This window comes from Astyanax mexicanus, chromosome 14 (genome assembly GCF_023375975.1).
Source record: "Astyanax mexicanus isolate ESR-SI-001 chromosome 14, AstMex3_surface, whole genome shotgun sequence".
NCBI lineage: Eukaryota > Metazoa > Chordata > Actinopteri > Characiformes > Acestrorhamphidae > Astyanax > Astyanax mexicanus.
This window is the reverse complement of record NC_064421.1, coordinates 22,503,680-22,522,745: the sequence shown is the minus strand read 5'-3', so window position 1 is coordinate 22,522,745 and position 19,066 is coordinate 22,503,680. Positions and strand designations below refer to the sequence as shown.

At 37.4% G+C, this 19,066-nt stretch overlaps 1 protein-coding gene across 2 annotated transcripts in view; it reads left to right on the top strand.

Moving 5' to 3' along the window:
- Positions 1 to 18,497, top strand: part of itpk1b (inositol-tetrakisphosphate 1-kinase b) — a 42,904-nt gene extending 24,407 nt beyond the window's left edge. For both annotated transcript variants that reach the window (XM_007252512.4, XM_022672860.2), the window contains exons 5-11: positions 2,740 to 2,857; positions 10,665 to 10,763; positions 12,328 to 12,368; positions 13,548 to 13,713; positions 16,913 to 16,980; positions 17,140 to 17,302; positions 18,025 to 18,497. In XM_007252512.4, coding sequence (XP_007252574.3) covers positions 2,740 to 2,857; positions 10,665 to 10,763; positions 12,328 to 12,368; positions 13,548 to 13,713; positions 16,913 to 16,980; positions 17,140 to 17,302; positions 18,025 to 18,362 — 993 coding nt within the window. In that variant the 3' untranslated portion in view covers positions 18,363 to 18,497. The remainder of the gene's footprint in view (positions 1 to 2,739; positions 2,858 to 10,664; positions 10,764 to 12,327; positions 12,369 to 13,547; positions 13,714 to 16,912; positions 16,981 to 17,139; positions 17,303 to 18,024) is intronic.
- Positions 18,498 to 19,066: the final 569 nt, after the last annotated feature.

Sequence of the window (19,066 nt, the reverse complement as noted above, 5' to 3'; positions counted from 1 at the left end):
ATCTTGGCAGAGCACAATAGAGGACATTTAAGGACATTTAGGAACAAACGGCTTCCTCTGCTTTGTTTATACTAAGCAGGGTAGAAGATTGTACTGGGGTGATATTTTTAAATTGAACTGTACTGCAGAGGCTCTGCTGCACATTTATTTGCATGCATTTTATGTCAGTGCATGTATCAGATGTATGGTTCAGTTTTCTGGACTTAGTTATTTTGGCTTACTTTAAAAGGCTTGGGAACATTTTGGGATTCTGCAGAGCATTTAAATTTCTTAAATAGTTTAAAATGAAAATTGGTGCTTTCACATCTACCTTGTTTGTTCTGGACTTTCTGACTTTTTAGTTTCTGTCTGAATCAAAGAAGCAGGTGAGAAAGGGGCCATGAACCACAGTACTAGACTAAGGACCAGAGAAGAGGTGGTCTCTAAACAATGGTCTGGTTCGTCTGCAGTGTAAAACCACTTTTCTAGATGGTTCCAAATTTCGAACCAGTTACAGGAAACTGAGGCAGTCTTTTAACAAACCAGAGGAAAAAAAAAAGAATTGGCCAAAATCCGGCTCCCCATAGTGTGGAGGAACACCCTGCAGCAGTGTGAAAACAAACGTTTAGACTGGGTCTTAATTTATTTACTGTGACAGTAGATTAACCCCTATATAAAATGAAATAAAAAAGGGTAATGGACCAAATGTACACACCATAACAAAGACAAAAATCTTACTGTGGACTCTGGGCCAGACTTGCAAGTGCAAAAAAGGTCTTAGGTCATTAAATATCAGAGCCAGTGGTCCTGTGGCAAGACAATGACAAATATTTGAATAAAAAGGATATTAAAGTGCAATGTTTATGCGTATATGTAAATGGTATTATACAGTATTTCCTCTGTTGATTTTGAACAGGAATTGAAGGCTCCAGCCAACTACACTGTGGTAGCTGACAGACATGCAGCAATTCATAACAGCTAAAAGATGATTACAGTCTTTGTGATCTGTGTTATTTTGGATTGCATTCAGGTACCTGATTGCAGAGTGACTGCATAACAACACAAACTGAATAGCATAATCCTCTGCTCTCACAATGTGATTAGTATGCACAGTTCTATTGCATGCTCCAAGAGGTTATTCTGTCGTTTTCATTTAATGAAAAAAGAATTGCTATGCAGTTGGTTTTCAACATGAAAACTGCAGTGTAAAAGAGGTAAAAAGATTTACCTCCTGCTTTTGCTGGAGATATTATCACAGGTTTTTTATTGTTATTGTTGTGTTATATGCTGTTTTATCCTGAACAGAAAAAGCATATTGTCTCTCTCCTTGAACATCTAGTATCTCCAATTTTTTATTTTACATTGGCATCTAATTTTAATACTTTTTTGGGTGACTTAGAATACAATATTTTTACACTGATTTCCATTGAATTATTATAGTTTATTTATTGTTAGTAAAATCTTGTGGCAACTTGTGATGTGTTGCACTGTAGTTTGCTCTGTATCAGTATACACTAACGATTTTGTAAACACCTATTATTTTTGCCTTTTAAGCTCTTCAGGTCCCGTAAACAACTGTAAATGGAGCTAAATGAACTAACATGTGAACTAACAATGAACTAACATGGTACAAAAGTACAAATGGTACAAAAATGGAACATGCAGTAAACTGACCGATGTAAGGGGAAAATGAACTAAAATGTATTTGGTTATTTGGTTGGAATTTTTTTATTATTATTATTGTGACTGAAAATAATGGATATTATGAAAGAAAAGGGGTACCTTTTTGGAAACAGGTTATGCTTTTTGAAAATCATTCCAATAAACTATGTACCCCCCACTCTTTATATGCTTAGATATAGTTGCTACTACAATAGAGGACTAAATCTTTTAAGACGGAGCATTATAAAGGAAGCCAGTCGTTCTTAATATCACACTAATTGTGTGACAGGTCGCTGTGCGAAGTGAAATGTGGGTCACGCTGACCCTGGTGAAAGATCAGAGTTGTTGTTTTCTGTTGACCGCTTGGTGGCTTTACATAACACTTTGCTCTGTTTAATCTGTGCTGCCAAGAAATGCATTCCTCCTCACAGAGGGATACTCCTGTTGGTGTTGCAGACATGGCGAGTGTGCATTTATGTGTAAAGATTGTGGATGACTGTGAGGGACAGTCGTACAGGGTTATGTTATGTTATGTTATGTTATGTTATGTTTTTCATAAAATATTATACTGTTCGGATTAAAGTAATTCAAACATTGATATGATCAATGCCAAAATTAAGAAATGTATTCCAATATTGATTTAATCCGTATCGCCCAGCCCTAGTTGGAGGGTGTTTGAGGGGCAGAATGAGAAGTGCTAGCTGAAGCGCTGAGAGCTTTAAGACGAGAGGGACAGAGACCTAGGAATGTGATTGTGGTGTTATGTAAAGACCTGACAGCCTTTTGCACAGTGTGAGTGACGTAACAGAGCCCAGGAAGTGGGTGTGTGTGTGTGTGTGTGCGGGTTTATGTGCGTGTGCCAGAACATGCTTCTAAGATAACTTGCTTGGTCTGAACTGAAGTGTCTATGCTACACACACACACACATTAGTGGTTCAGTGCTGTAATCATTTTAAACAGTTCTGCTTTTCTGTCAATGTCCATCTGTCCCCTTGTTTTGTATTTCTGCTTTAGCCTCATTCTAAAATCCTCAGTAGGCCAGCAGTCCTTTGGTGGTCTTTCCTTTTATAAATCTGACCTTTTGTCCTGATCTTGCAGGACTACATAGATGCCCACCCAGAGACCATAGTGCTGGATCCACTTCCAGCCATCAGGACTCTGCTTGACCGCTGCAAGTCTTACCAGCTTGTCCACCGGATAGAGGACTTCATGCAAGGTATTTTTGTGTAAATGTGTGTATATATGTCTGTGTGTCAGTCATTATGGTTGTGCAATGTGCATTGTTATGCCTTGATACTTCCATTCACTCCTATTCATTTTTGCCTCCTACCCTTTGCCCACCAGTCACCAAACTGCATCTTCTCAATCAGGCTGGTTCCTCAAGTACTAATCAACAGTCATTCTAACTAGCACTCGTCTACTTGTCATTTTTTTCTTCCCTCGTTCCTCCCATTTACACATGCAGAAGCCATAGGGTTTCAATCTCCAGATAACAAACAGAATTCCTGTACTCCATTAGCATTAGGAGAAATCCTATTCATTCAGCGGTCATTGGCTTGTCTCCTCATTAATAAGGTATCTTGTCAGAAAATTATATACAGTGGCTTTCAAGAAGACGGCCATGTTCCAGACATAAACTAGAAGATAGGGACCCTCACCCGTTACTCGCTGGGCTATTCAGATATGTCCTTTTTACTTTCGTTTCTGAAAAATGGGTCCTGTGACATTAAGCTCACACTATATATAATGGTATATATGAAAGTAAATCTGATTAAGGGTTTTATATAATGCTGTATAGTGATGGATGACTAAGGATGGTGCCATAATAATGTTTAGTTATGAATATGTGGTCAGATATTAAATACAATTATGTTTGGTGAAGTGTGAATGGCTAGGGGTTGTATATAAAGATGTAAAGGGATATATAACTGGTTAAGGATTGTATGTAAAGATGTATAATGGGTTAAGGATTGTGTAAATAAAGGTGTAAAGTGAACAACTGAGTATATATGTCTGTATTCATATGAATACATAATTTACCACAGCTAAAATGTGTGTTTCATGGATTTTAGCACACAGAATGAGTCTAAACTGGAACAGCCCATCACACACGTGGTGTGTGTGTGTGTGTGTGTCTATATTTGTCTAGGGCGAACGAGTATTTTGTGAGTCTTTTTCTGTGCAACTCGTCGTGGCAGATGGTTATATAACCAAATCATCTGTAAGCCCCCAGTCTGTAGCTCTCCTCTCCTTTCCTCTCTCCTACATTTCGTTCTCCATATATTTATCCCTAGAAAGCATTTAATGTAAGGTTTGGCCATGTTTTGCACATTGTGAATTGCTAACCATGAGCACATGTCTTAATAATAAAAAAAAATATATATATTTGGATGATAACAATGTCAGAAATAAGGATGATAAATGATCATGTTGTCATTTTAAAACAGTTGAATGCCAGTGATACAATGATAATAATATAAGCATTACAAAGTACAGAATTGTAAAGAGCAAATAATTCTTATTATTAAAAATTTGGTTTTAGAATATAAATATTTTTTAAAATCCTAATTAAATAAAACAAAATATACATACCAACTATATAGAACTGTCTAGAACTGTGTTCCTGTAAAACTTCTTCTACCAGTGTGAGTGATAAGAAGCTATAGAGGGAAGCCCATCTAAAAGTTCCTTCTTTTTACCACATACAAGTACAAGCCACCACTGCCCCAGCATGATGAATGTATGCTCTTGTGGTCCTTCTGTACTTATGCACACACACTTCACTTGCGTCACACCAGCTGTGTCACAATGAGGGGCCCTATGCTGTGATTAGTGGCACACTATGCAGAGTGAGCGAGTGTTGGGACTCATTTGCAGCTCAGCATGATCGGCCTAAACATCGTCTCCTCCTGTCTTACTGTATGTCCTACTTCTGGGGACTCAACATGTTTATGTGATTCCTGAGCAGAGACCCCTTTGTTTGTGCAGATGGCAGAGAGATTTTGTCTGTAAACGGCCAGGCTTCTCAATTCCCCTCTCAAAATCCTGATCCATTTTTTTCGATTAGGGTGAGAACTGTGTGTAAATATCAGGCCTATTCTGTATTGTTATTCACATAGTGTCGTCGTAGATTCCTTAGCTCCTTTAAAAAAATCCAGACAGTCTTTTCTAATGTGTTGAAAATATAAACAGACGCTTAAACTTTATTAAAGGAAAACATCTAACAGAGCTGGGAAAACTCTGCTCTTTCAGTGAGGGGAACCAAGTCCTTATTTATACAGGCTTTGTGAACATATGTGTCTGCTTTTCTTGTATTGTAGTTGAATTATGTATATATGCATTAATGAGAGGTACAGAAATTTGAATGATGAAATGAGACAAAAGTTAATTATTGACCAGTACACACACAAATTTAAGTAAGACAGGTATGTGTTTAGGAAAGTTTCTTAAGTCCTTAAGTGTTCAGTAAACGATATATACGGGTAGATTTACAGAAAACTGTCTGGAATTGGTGACTATGACTGATGATTGAATGATGCATTCGGTTTGAAAACAATAACCCCCCTGGCCATGACCTGATTAATCAGAACTGGCTTAGGGCCCAGTGCAGAGCCTTGTGGTACATCTGTTAAGACACAGAATCTATGGAGCGTTCCTGTGGACTAAGCAAGAACATTGTAGATAAAATACTTAGTAGAATTATCAGATGCTGGTGTATTGAGCCAAACCATCACACCTACTTGCTAGATATAATCCTGTATCCTATATGATATCCTTAATGTGGAGAATTAAGGCTTACATTCAGCAAATTATAAAGTGAAGGGGTTGAGCATTGCACACATTCTAGGTAATCAATTCCATGTACTGTATTACTTAACAGGTCTTTTGGAGGCCTTTCAGTGGTACTCACAGGTTAGCATGGGCACTCTGGCTGATCTGAGACAGCTCAGTGGGTGTTGATGCATATATTGATGATATTATTACAATAAATATGTACATTTAGGTACTAATGTTATGGGAGGTAAGGGAGGATTACATCTCAGAACTTTACAATAAACCATGATGATGATAATCAACATGTATGGAACACGAATGCCATGTATAATATGGTGGAATATTACTATTATAATGTACTGACTACTTGGGCTAAATCAGGATAAATCATTATTATGTTATCGCAACACATTTATATAGCATTCACAGTCTGTCGTCCATTTTTATTAATTTCATCCTAGAACAAGTCTGCGAAATGTTTTTGCCATTTGCCAAACATGGAAAGCAGGCAGTCAGGGAATGAAAAATGTTCTTGTAGGACAGCCGGCGGATAGTGAAATCCAGAATCGCCATCAACCAGCCTTTACAAAACTGCTGTAAACATTCCATGAACGTCACATAAACGTCTGAACCGGCTCCTGCAGGTCTGCAGACCTTTGGGAGTGTTTAGACAAAGCCGGAGATTGATCCTGGACACTCTCAGTTGTAGTCACAGGTCAGATACAGCGTAGGACGGTTGGACCTGTTTAAAGCGGCCTTCACTCTTCCATGTTACATTGTTTCATTGATTTACAATAGCTGCAGTCAGTCTACCCACTTAAAATGGAATTTCCATTTCCAGAGAAGTCCCATCTTAACAGACATCAAATATACAATGCCTGAAATAGCAGCTGTTTATAAACTCTTGAAAGTTAATTAAATTTACTGACATTTACAGCAAAGCATTTGGCTATTTTTAGGGTTTGTTCAGATTTTACTGAAGCATCTTTAACCCTGTTTACACCTGGTAACTGCATGTGACTAGTATCTAGATTTTATCCTGCTAAGATTTTAACCATGCGTTCATGCTTGGTAGTCAAATGTATCTTTAGTAATCAGATCTAAATTGCTGTGTGGGACAGAATGTTCAAATTTATTTGTTGGTCAAAGAATGCAAAGAGTATTTGGTAACCGAAACGATTTAGCTGAAAAAGGGTCTACTCACATGAAGGAAATAAAGCCTGAAAACCTGTTAAGTGTATGATCTTGTCATTCTTATGCAGTTAAAGGTGAGCGAGTAGGATAGTAGAGTATAGGGAAATTTTAATATCCACCATGTATAACCCCAGTGTTTAGAGATAGGAATGTGCTGTAGACCACCTCTTGCAGTGGTTTGAGTGAGTGGATTTGTATTTGCTTTAGATTACCTTTAAATTATTATTATTTTTTAATAACTAATTTCTAATTTCTATCGCATATGTTTTCCCCAATTTGGAAAGCCATTTGCTGAACCCATTCTTTAGAACTCCCTTTATCACTAGTTATGCCCCAAACACTAGGAGGGTGAAGGCTAGCACATGCCTACACATGAAGCCAGTGCATTCTGAGGAAAGCGCAGCTCCGGCACAACAGCTAACAGGTCTGTGCTGAGCACTTCACAATGTTGGGTGTGCACATTGTACAGGGGGTATGGCTAAAACTGAAAACAAAAATAAATGCAAAGTTTAAGATTTTTTTAAATGCTCACTCTGACAGTTTATCCTGTTTTCAGGGAACATATAGGGCACCACATCACATCTAATCTACTAGTGGGCAATTCTTTATTAGAGGGACGTCTACTTAGTAACCTAATAATGTTCTCTCACCTTCAGGAGAAAACTACACAGCACCACATTCCATTTACTCTACAGGAAAGGGCACCTTTGGGACAATGTTTAGGAGAGGGTGGCATAGAGTGTGCAAGAGCAGAGGTGCACACACAGATGGGCACTTTATTATTCATAATCTAGAAAGCAACTCACTTGTTTTTGAACCTAAAAAGGGTACTTTAGGGCATCGAGTCACAAGGGCAGGGGCAGTTTCCACTCGCAATTCCACCAGTGAGTGACCACCCAGAGGATGGCCAATTTTGCTGTCTCTGACTCTGGCTGCTGATGCCAATAATTCAAACTAGCAATCCTCGGATCGTAGTGACAGCACCTTGGTTCACTGGACCACTCAGAGTCTTTAAATCTTTAAATGCATCTTAGTGGGTTTACATTTATCTTTTTATATGGATTGGCCTTATCCAGATATAATCCTGATACTCAAGACACAGAAAGTGATCAGGGGTAAACAGGGACTTTACCCTTTTGCAGCGGAACAGATCTGAAATGCATTCTGTACCTTGAGTAACAAATCGGTGAACTTTGTAAATGGAGTCTGTAATTTAGGCCAGCATTTCACTTATCTCTATAACAGAATATTTACAGGATATTTACAATATATACAGTACTGGATCCAGATAATTTTATTATAGTCAGTTCTTGGTCAAATTGGTGAAATTCAGCAGTCAATTTTATCAGTGTTCTGTCTGATGGGTTAGTATAAAAAAGGCTTAGGTAAACTTCTTTAGGAGTCCTCCTGCTGATGGATATATGTTCCAGCTGAAAAGAAAACCACACCGCTTTCTCACTTTCTGTGCTACAGGATCTCCCTGGGGATAGGACGCCATCACTCACCCGTTGGCACAGCTAAACAGGAAAGGAAGTGCTAGCTTTCTGTCTAGTCAGACTACGTCAGGTTAAATCTTCTAATCTCAACTGACCATCCTTCCAGTCAAACTGAAGCAGTCTTTGGGAATTTTTGTGCTGTTGATTGTTGTTTGTTCTTGTGTTGTTGAGTACATGTTGTGTCTCAAAGGCCTGCTAGAAATGGTGTAATTGGTTTATTATAATAAAAGAATGTCTAATTATTAATTATATTTTTACATTGGAAATAAAACTGAGAGCTTGCCTAAATAAAACACAAAAAAAATCCACAGATGGATTTACAGTGATAACAAAATGTACAAAAATCTGAATAATTATACCAGTAAATTCACATATACTACACACACACCAAATACAAGTGTACATACACATATGTACACTTATCACATACAGTATGACCTCTGGGGATACACATTAAATCCATTTTCTCTTTAAATATGATCTGTCACTAACCAAATAGCGTCTGTGCAGATACTAACAGTATTTGAAGTAGCTTTTTGTAGCTTGGCTGTAAAATGTTCCAGACACTAAGGGCAGTATTTAGATTAGCAAAATTGATTGAGGTTGTAACCATATACATCATACAAGAAGTTGTTACCTAAATTGTAATGACAGGCTTATGTGTATGTAACAGCTTTTCTAACAAAAAGAGGATAAAAGAACACATTTTAACAACAATTTCATTTCTGCAGTTCTCCATCCCAGTTCATGTGTCAGAATTAAACAAAAAGGAAACATTTATTGTTTTTCACTTTCTCGTATCTGCTGAGCCTTAGAAAGAATAAGTCCAAAAGCCTTATAAAGAATAAGTATGCAATTATCCAAATGTTTATGGACATTTAATCTAATTAATTAATTCAGCTACCTTAAAATGTGCAAATGCACACATAGCTTATGGAGTTTTTTCCCTCTGAAGCAGATAAACAGACATGTGTAAAGCCCCTGAGCACTGAGCTGAGGAGTAGTGGAACAATGTTCTCTGGAATGATAATGCCTCTATCTAGTGCTTTTGGGATGAGTTTGGGAGTTAGGAATGAGATGGGCTGGTGATCATTTAACATTCTGACCTTACCAACATTCTTATCGATAAATGCAATTTAATCCTCACAGCAATGCCCTAAAATTCCTGGAAGGTAAAGATTATTACTCAAATAAATATACCCTTGTTTTCAGAGAAAACAATAAATAAGCAGATGTCCGAATACTTTTGTCTGTAAAGTATTTTGTATTTCTAAGCACATAGTAATCTGTTTTGTAAAGATTAAGTCACTTCTGTTCTGGTCTGACTTTTAACTCAGCAAGGCAATTGTAGTCGTAGTTCCTCAGTTTACCTCCGTAGTGCTCTTCTGATCATACAGTTACCTCAGCCATGCTGCTCAAATCATTTTGTGAGTGAAGTTACCTCAGCTACTGTTACTATGCTAGCCATGTACATATTACATCTTTCCTGCTTGGGACATTTTATTGAGTGGTAGTAAACTGAGACCCAGCCTAATGAGTAGTGCTGAATACCCTATTAAAATCTTTAATTATGTCATTTGCCATTTGTTAGCTCTTGGTGATTCTAATTTTAACTTTTAAAGGAAATACTTCAATACGACTTAAAATAGATTAGTCATTGTTCAGTATTGTTGGAAGATGCATTTTTTTTTGGTGCTTTTTACAGAATCATTTAATTTGCCAAATATTCTGTTAATTCCTAGAAAACATCCAAGGATGTGAATACTTTTTAAAGACACTGTATGCTTTTCACTGTGTAATGCATGCTGAGCAGACAGCCAAGTAATGTGTAAAAAATCTTATAGTGGTGTCCTTCTAAGCATATGGTCTGTGTTAAACAGTGTGTTTTTCTCTGTGGGTGCAGCATTTGAGGCTGAAACTCTGTTAATCATAGTGTTTTATGCAGACTGTTTGATAGTCCGTGGGAGCAGCTGGCAGTTAAAATCAAGACTAGTGACTTAGTAACCACACACAGCATCGCCGCATTGGCACATGGATTTGAGCGTAGAGCTGCTATTCATTCACAGATATCGATCCTTTTTTACATTCCTATCACATTTGTTTGCTCATCGCTGAGAAAGATATATGGGATAGTGAAAGGACAGTGTTTTCAAACAAAGCCTTGATCTCCTGCTGCAGTTTTACTGGCCCTATTTGACCGACTCCTGCATTATGCAGAGGGAAACAGGACAGAATGCTGTCTGGCCATTGTTTCTGTGTCACTAGTGTAAATAGGGAAGAGCTGGAACTGATGAGTGAGGAGCTTTTAGATCTGGCAGAGTGCATTTGTTTTATGAAGGTGGGGGTTGGGGGGGGGGTGACTCAGGGTAACCAACAACCCACTCTTGCCAATTGCACTTTCCCTCAGAGGGTGGAGCTTCTCTGTAGAATTACCTGTTACTCATATCGGAAATGTTTTCTTGAGGGAATGTTTTTTCACTCTCAAGTTCCTGTATCCTGCCTTGTTCCTACTCTCTCTCACCTTTACTTTATTTTCTCTCTGTCTCTCTCTGTCCCTAGATGAACGGATATGCTCTCCTCCATTCATGGTGCTGAACAGTGAGTGTGGGCCAGACACACTGGAACAGATTGAGCAGCATGGTCTTACATTCCCCTTCAGTAAGTCCTTTCGCTTCCTATTAAAAAAAAAAAGCCAAAGGAAGCAGCAGCTTGTTTTTTTTATATATATATATTTTTTTTATATATTTTACCATATTGTATGCCCTTAGTTGTACATCACAATATATTTCTTAATTTCAGTTGATGTGTTACAATACCTGCATTAATATGAAACATATAAAAGCCACAGATAAGATGCAGAGAACACCTACAATGGATGTGTGCATGTATGTGTATGTATATGTGTGTGTGTGTGTGTGTGTGTGTGTGTGTGTGTATGTATATATATATATATATATATATATATATATATATATATATATATATATATATATATATATATATATATATATATATATATATATAACTTCTAAAACATTAGTTTATGTAACATGCTCTATATGAAATGTCAGTTAGTGACACTACAAATTGCTTAATAGAAAAAATAAATTTATATAAACTGTCCTTATTTTCCATTACATATCTAACAAAGGTTAGATACATATCTAAAAAAGATTATTGGTATATCTGCCCAGGGTCTTTTATATTACTCCAATATTTTGTACACAGAGTGACTAACGTTGGCTCATCTGGAGAAATCGAGTAAAGATTCCTATTAAGATTTCTAAAAATTGCAATATATATTACAGAAAAACAACTGTTCCAACATTTTCTATCACAATATAATTATACAGTGGCAAGAAAATATGTAATCCCTTTGGAATTTTTATGGTTTTCTTCATACATATGTCTCAAAATTTGATCTGATATTTTATCCATATCAAGGGTATTTATTAATATAATGTGTCTAAAATACAAACACTTTTATTTTAGTGACAAAATAAGTGAACCCTTAGAAAGACTATCTGGTTGACTCTCTGCCTTATTGTGGACTGTAGGTGAATGTCTAAAGTCTTTGAAATCACTTTGTAACTTCAAGCTTTATGTAAATCAAGAATTTAATTGATATAAATCAACTCGAAAAGCCAGTTTTGGTGCAGCTCAGCTTACATCTGTGTATCCTTCTTGTACAGAACAAACACAAAGTTTGAGTGTTTTTTCTTAGTCAAATTCACATACTACATATTTCTACTAGCACTATGATATTTTTATGGTTGTTCTTAATGAAGACATAAATGATCTTAATATATTTTGTGTTATTATCTTAGGTTTATAATATTTGTCAATACCCCTGACTTGGATGAAGATCAGATCACAGTTTATGACACATTTATGCAGAAAAACGCGAAATTCCAAAGAATTTACATATATTTGTGCCGCTGTATATTGAAAGGTTTACAAAACCTGAAAATCTCTGCAGTTTTTCCTTTCATTACATAATTTGAATCGAATTTATTCAATGTTCCATCAATAAAGGACAAATACAATTGCTCCAAATGGACTTGAAAGAAGATCTAAGTACATTAAATTGCATTGAAATTTAGAAATCTTTTTTTTTTTTTTTTTAACTCCTGTAAAGTTGAAGACACAAGCTGTTTGGTTGAACTTCTTAATATGGCTGATTCTATTTTCTACTTTCTCTTTTTTTTCCCCCATCACTCAGTTTGCAAAACACGGGTTGCACACGGAACCAACTCCCATGAGGTAAGACTACACCATACCTCCCTCTATCTCTCTAATCGTTAGTGGCTGACCACAGGTTATCAACTATTTACACTCGTGCTCATACTCATACCCACATGTTTGCTTAGTTCTTCTTGCTGTGCTGGCCTCACTGGATTGCAAATTAATTTGTTAAAAAGAAGGGTTGTTACAAAAACAATATTATATATGAGATCTGTAAGTGTAATAATGAAATAATGTAATGTAATGTAATAATTAAAGCTGCAAAGTGCAGTGTTTATTAATTGTTTTCACAAGATTGGCCGTCGCAGTAGTGATATTTTGTATTAGCGAGCATTGTAAAATGGAAATAATCTCTCTAACATATTACTCACTGTGTCTTAGTGCGCTGTACGAACCCTACTCTGTTCTTACTGCTCCCAGATGAGGTTTAGGTCTGTTTGGATGAATGAAGTCACTCTTCATTTAGATAATATAAATGCTTCAGGTCTAATCAGTCTACACATCCTGTTCTCTCTTTAGTGTACTGTGCTGTTCAGTGGGTTACCAAAAGAAAAAAATGACAACCCCAAGAACACATTTATAAAACATATTGGAGCTTAATTGAACTGTATGTCCCTTTCATTTATATATGAACATTCTTTTACTGGTTTTTAGCTATTTAACTTCCTGGTTTCTGAAGGCAGAAGTAGAACTTTTATATAACCAAGTTTACTCTGCTGAATAAAACATGAACAAATATCCATGTCCTTATCCCTTTACTTCTAGTCTTATACATGCTATATTTGTGTGAGAGATATGTAATGAAATTTATAGCTACCTGCTTATGTAGTCAGTGTTTAAACTGTTAGAATAGATGTGTATGAATATACAATCTGCATAACATACTCTATTATTCTTCAAGGGGAATAAGGTCAAATGGCTGAGCAATTGAGAATTGCTGGCATAATGTTATTGTTACCTACCCTATTATTCTTACATTTTTACATTTTATTCCTGGATTTAATTCTCATTCTTTAGTAATTTTTCTATTTCTAATTATTTATTTTTATATACATGGCATAAGTGTTTTATGTCACAGGTAAAAGCTGTGTGCTTTCCATTTTGTACTGTCCACATTTTTTGTGAGAAGTTTTTGTAATGCTGAGACACTTTTATAATAATGTCCACTTTTCTTCTCCCTTCTCTTCCTGTTTTTAGATGGCAATCATCTTTAGTGCTGAGGACCTAAAGGACGTGAAGCCCCCATGTGTTATTCAGAGCTTCATCAACCACAACGCAGTGCTGTATAAGGTGTTTGTAGTGGGTGATTCGTACACTGTAGTTGAGAGACCCTCCCTTAAGAACTTCCCGTCTGGCCCAGCCGGTAAGCATGGTGCTGAATTTGGGTTTACATATAATAATACCTGCTATTGTGTGGTACTTCTTTTATGGTTTAGAACTGTGGCCTACAAGTGATTGGGGCTTAGTTCTGGTTAGCTTATACTGGGAAGTTCTATAAATATATATAATTTCAGACATAAAGACAGAAATATAAGTTTTAAAATGTTTAATAAAAAAAAATAATAATAATACACTATAAGTATCTATAAATAACACTAGTGAATACACCCAGAGGACACATACACACACACACTGCTGCAGTGTCCAATGAGCAGTGATGGTCAAGGGCCATACCTAAGGGTCCAACAGTAGCAGCCTTCCAAATGCAAAACTGGTATTAAACCCACTTGTTGTCAATGGCCTGGTGCTCTGACTGCTGAGCCACCACTTCCCAGTACCTGCACCTTCTACACATACCTGCATGCTTCTGTCTCTGTGCACATACATCACTGGATCACGGATAAACCATGGTTCAGGGTGCATGCGACACGCAGCTTAATTGCTAAAGTTTAAAATGAACTATGTGGAATATAGATTTACTACTGATGTTACTTTTTACAGTAATAAGTCCCTATAGTACAGTTTTGAAAAAGAGCTGCAACATACTTTAACCAAACATACAGACTGAGCACGTGTCTGTCCAGTGAGTGAACAGACAGACAATTTCAAAGTAAAAGTCACTCTTACAAACAAAGAAGCAACACAAAATAAAATTGCTAGTTCACATTTGTATCTCTTTTTAGTCTTTTTAAAATTTTGCTATTGTCTCTGTATTTGTAGTTGATTAAGCTCAAAACAAAAACGAACAAAAAGGAATCTGAATAGGGGAGAAAAAAAAAGTTCATATGGCACTGGATCTCCACTGCATACACATGTAACTGTTTACAAGAGTTCCGTTGTTTATATCTAATCCATTTATTTGGGAATTTCAGAACAGTTACTCAAAATAGGGGATTAATAAAGATTTAATATTTCATCTCTCAAGAGGTTCCATCTCAAAGCAAATATTTAGAAAATGTTTGTAAGTAATAACAACCAGCTTTTTTTGAGCCAAGGACATTTCAACCAAATCCAGGAACTTAGCGTAGCAGATCTGTTGTGCTTCACAAACATTTAATAGTTTAAGTGGTTGACGTGTGACAGAAAGTGTGATGATCTTGCTCTCTTTTTAACTCCGTCAGCATAAAGCTTACCTGACTAAAGCTCTCAGTGCTGTATCTTTCAAGAGTGTGTGCTTTTTGCTTTTGCATACACTACTGTAGACTACAGGCTAGTATGCAAAACTGGTAGTTGTAGCTGCTTTTGGAGGAATCTGCTAGAGGTATTCAAACTTCTAGAGCTCAGAACAGTGCTAACTGCCTTAGTTAAAGGGAGAGTCTGAAAAAACTGATCGATGTGAAGAAAGAAAGCACCACTGAAAGTGTGAAAGTATGAAGCAAGGCCTGTAGTTTCTAAATAGCCAGTTTCCTGGTTCATTTTGTACGCTTCCTGTTGCTAAGAATTACAAAAGGTGTAAAAAGAGTGATTTTCATCACATCACCTGTACCGTTATAATAAATGTATATGTGTGGACACACCTTCTAATGAACAAATTCAGATTCTTGTTAAGTTGAACCCTTTACTAACACAGATGAAAAAAATGCACAATAATAGCTGTATTCCAGGTACACATGTGACAATGTGAATTGTGGAATCTTTAAATGTCTTCACATTCCCAAGTTAGGCCCAACCCCACTTTACCCATTGGCCCTACCACTTACCCCTACCCCTTCTTTTCAAATGTAACCCTGCCCATTGGAACAGAGATGGAAGGAGAAGGAGTGAAACCCTCCCCCTAAGAATTGGGACCCTTCAAGCACCAGATACGTCATTAGGAGTGCTAAAGTTCAGTAACCTCTCTGCTGTTTAACTAGTTAACTTTAGGGCATCCTGTATCTTCAGAAAGGGGGGAGGTGGTGCAGAAATTAATTATTATTGTCGATTCCTTAATTCCCCTGTGATTGGGAGCTGAAATTAGTATTGATTAGATTTTTTATTTTATTTTATTTTTCAGTTTTTGCCTTAAAAGCTGTAGCCCCTGCTGTCTGTTGCACCATTTAAGGTGGAACGGGGAAGTTAGCTAGCTAGCAACTGAGACAAACTACTAGCGTTCTTTTTTTTTTATGTTTATGTATTGTAAGAATTCAGCCATAAAACCTTGAAACTACACATTAAACTATGGTAGTATAGTGATGATCACGACTTCTCTGGACACCCCTACCCCTCTATTTTGCTAGTGTATGCCAAGGGTAGTGGGGCTGGGCCTTATACAGCTCTACCATTTACTTTTGGCATGTCTGTGTTCATTCAACTTCCAGTCAAAATATAAAAATCATCACTACATAAGAGTGAGTGGGTGGTGTTTGTTGTTTGTTACCAAGGCCATGGTCACTTGGCTAACACCAGGCCCTCCTGATGATATCACATGATATTACATCAGGCTGAAGGTTCAAAAGTGTATAACTGACTGTGCTATTGTCTGGGTGGGAAGGTTAGGTTCTGTCAGTCTGCTGCTGGTCACACGTGTCTTTAAGGAAGCATGTAGGCTCTCAGGTTGGCTGTTGCCATACATTAGGGGGGATTTGCTGATTACTAATGCTGGTAGAGAAAAAGAAAAATGAAAATAGCACTGTTCCCCCACCCACTTGCCTGCAGTGATAAGGTTTTTAAAGTGGAAGTTGCACCAAAAATGCAATTTACACATTTCTAGCATCTTCCAAACCCAGTACATCAGCCAAGAAATGTTTTGTGTAAGATGTTTTTGTTCTTACAGCTTTGTACTGGAGCTGTAATGCTGATGCAACTAAAAAACATTCAAAGCAATACTCTTCTGACTGTATACTCAAATTACCATACATTTAAAACCAGCCCAAGATGTAGTAGAATTCCACTAATATGTCTGATATTGTTTTATGGTTGTAAACGTAAACATCTTTTTGGAAAAACGGCTCACCTCTATCTATCTCCTCCCGCTTGCAGCTTTCAGTCTGCCATTCTCACAGCCTGGTGTTCTCAGCTGCTGGCCTCTGCTGCTGCCTAGTGGCCATTCTAAACACTTACATTTAAACTCAAATGCAGCAGATGTTCAAGGAAAGGTATTTTTAGGCATTCTCATTAATTCATCTCTGTCTGTCTTTCCTCAGACAGGAAAGCTATTTTCTTCAACAGCCACAATGTGTCAAAGCCAGAGTCGTCCTCAGACCTTACCTCTGTGAGTACTGAGTACTTTTTGATTACATTTCATACACTTTGTAGCCATGAAATGTACTGTTTTGCTACTTACATTTTCTTATTAGGAATACCTTTAAGAAGAGAGTATTTAAAAAGTGTATGTAATGTATCTATTTTTTTCTTTTTTCTTTTTTTGCAGAGAGATAATGTAGAGGGTGTTTCCCAGCCCCCGAGTGATGATGTGATTAGGGAGCTGTCTAGATCTCTGCGACAGGCTTTGGGGGTGTCGCTCTTTGGCATCGACGTCATCATCAACAACCAGACAGGCCAACATGCTGTCATCGACATCAATGCATTCCCTGGTGTGTATTCAAAAAAAAAAAAAAAGTTTGCAAAATTTGCTAAATTAATGAATAGATATCTATAGAGATATAAACAAAATGTATTAAAAGGCATAAGCCTCCCATTCATAAACTTTACAAGGAAATATAGAAACTTCATGCGTCCAGTGGGTTGTTCAAAGCACTGGTTGAAATGAGCAAATGTTGTCAGCACAGTTTCTGTCTGTTTTTCAGTATTGAGACTCACAATGCATTCTATTTAGTGAGTCATGATATTACAGTTCCCTTTAAAATCATGTTAAAATTCCACTTGAATCTGAACACTTGGGGATAAAAAAATTTGCAGGTATGCCCTATAGTGCCCTAAAACATGCACAAGTGCTTCAGGTAGATGCTTTGTTTGTTTTAAATGGTGTCACGTCTTGTTGCTTGTTTCATTCAGAATTATAATCTAGAGGGTTTTATCCTCCATAGCATGAACCATAGCAACCATCTGAGATACAAATGCAACTGCCTAGCAACACTATAGCTAACATCCAGCACTCCACCATTTAGCTACTACAAAGCAAACAAGCACCTAGAATTACTGAACAACCACAAAGCAACAGCATAGTGCAAATGCTTAGAAATGATAACTTTGTATCCTGTATAGGGTGTTGTGGTAGTAGTCTGTCAGTGTGTGATGTGCTGATACGGCAGTGCTAGATGTTTTTTAAAAAAATCCTTTATTCTCCTGTTTCCAGGATATGAGGGTGTTCCAGAATTCTTCAGCGACCTCCTCAACCACATTACTAGTGTCCTTCAAGGCCAGTCGTCCAGTGACTGCCCGACCGCACCCTCTGCTCAGCCCACCTCCGGACAGCTAACAGCCCTGGCCTCAGGGGAGCGGAGCTGCGCCCCCTCGCAAGAGTGCTGCAGCCTGCTGAGCAAGGAGTCGGACAGCAGCAGCAGCCCGTGGATTGTGGAGGGCGAGGGAGGCCTGAAGGGTTCATGCCAGAGACTGGGCTGCACCCCAGCCATGTCCCCCAACTTCCAGCAGCACTGCGTGTCCACGATAGCCACCAAGGCCTCCTCACAGTGACAGCCTTCTACGCCCTTACCCTCCACCTCTTCCTCTGAACAAATAGTGGAAAAAACACAACGTGAATAATATTAATGAATAATAATAACTGATATTATTAATATATCTGTCATCAGAAATAAACATTTTACTATATTAGTTATGATGGTGTCGATAATGGGGTGATGGATTCCCTATGCCTTTCCGTATTTTTTATTATTTTTTTCCTTCTTTTTCAGTCTAATAACTCACAGTACTGTAATGTGAACTTTGAAGAATTCAGCAACGGTCAGCTGATTTGTTCTATTATTCATGTTTGTCTTTTGTGTTTGTAATTTCACGTGTATAATCATGTGGAGAATGAGTGGAGAAGTGTTACACACTAGGCAGTTTGGGAGTAAGGGGGAAGAGACATCAGAAGACTTTGACATCTTTCTTTGCTGTTGGCAGGAGTAGAACCTTGATGATGTATTCATCTGGCAGTGGATACGTACACACATACTTATAAACACCTAGTGTCAGTCCTGCATTGATGTGCAAGTACAGATCTCCCAGTCAGCTCCGGTATTAGGAGCAAGTGCAACACTGATGGAATTTAGCTACTTGTAAGGGAAAAAACAATTATTCTGTTCTATCTCTTTAGTGGCCATGGAGAGCAACACGGAGCAGTTGATCTTGTGAAGCTCATAAAACATTCACAAAGCTTAAGTAAAACATTGACACTT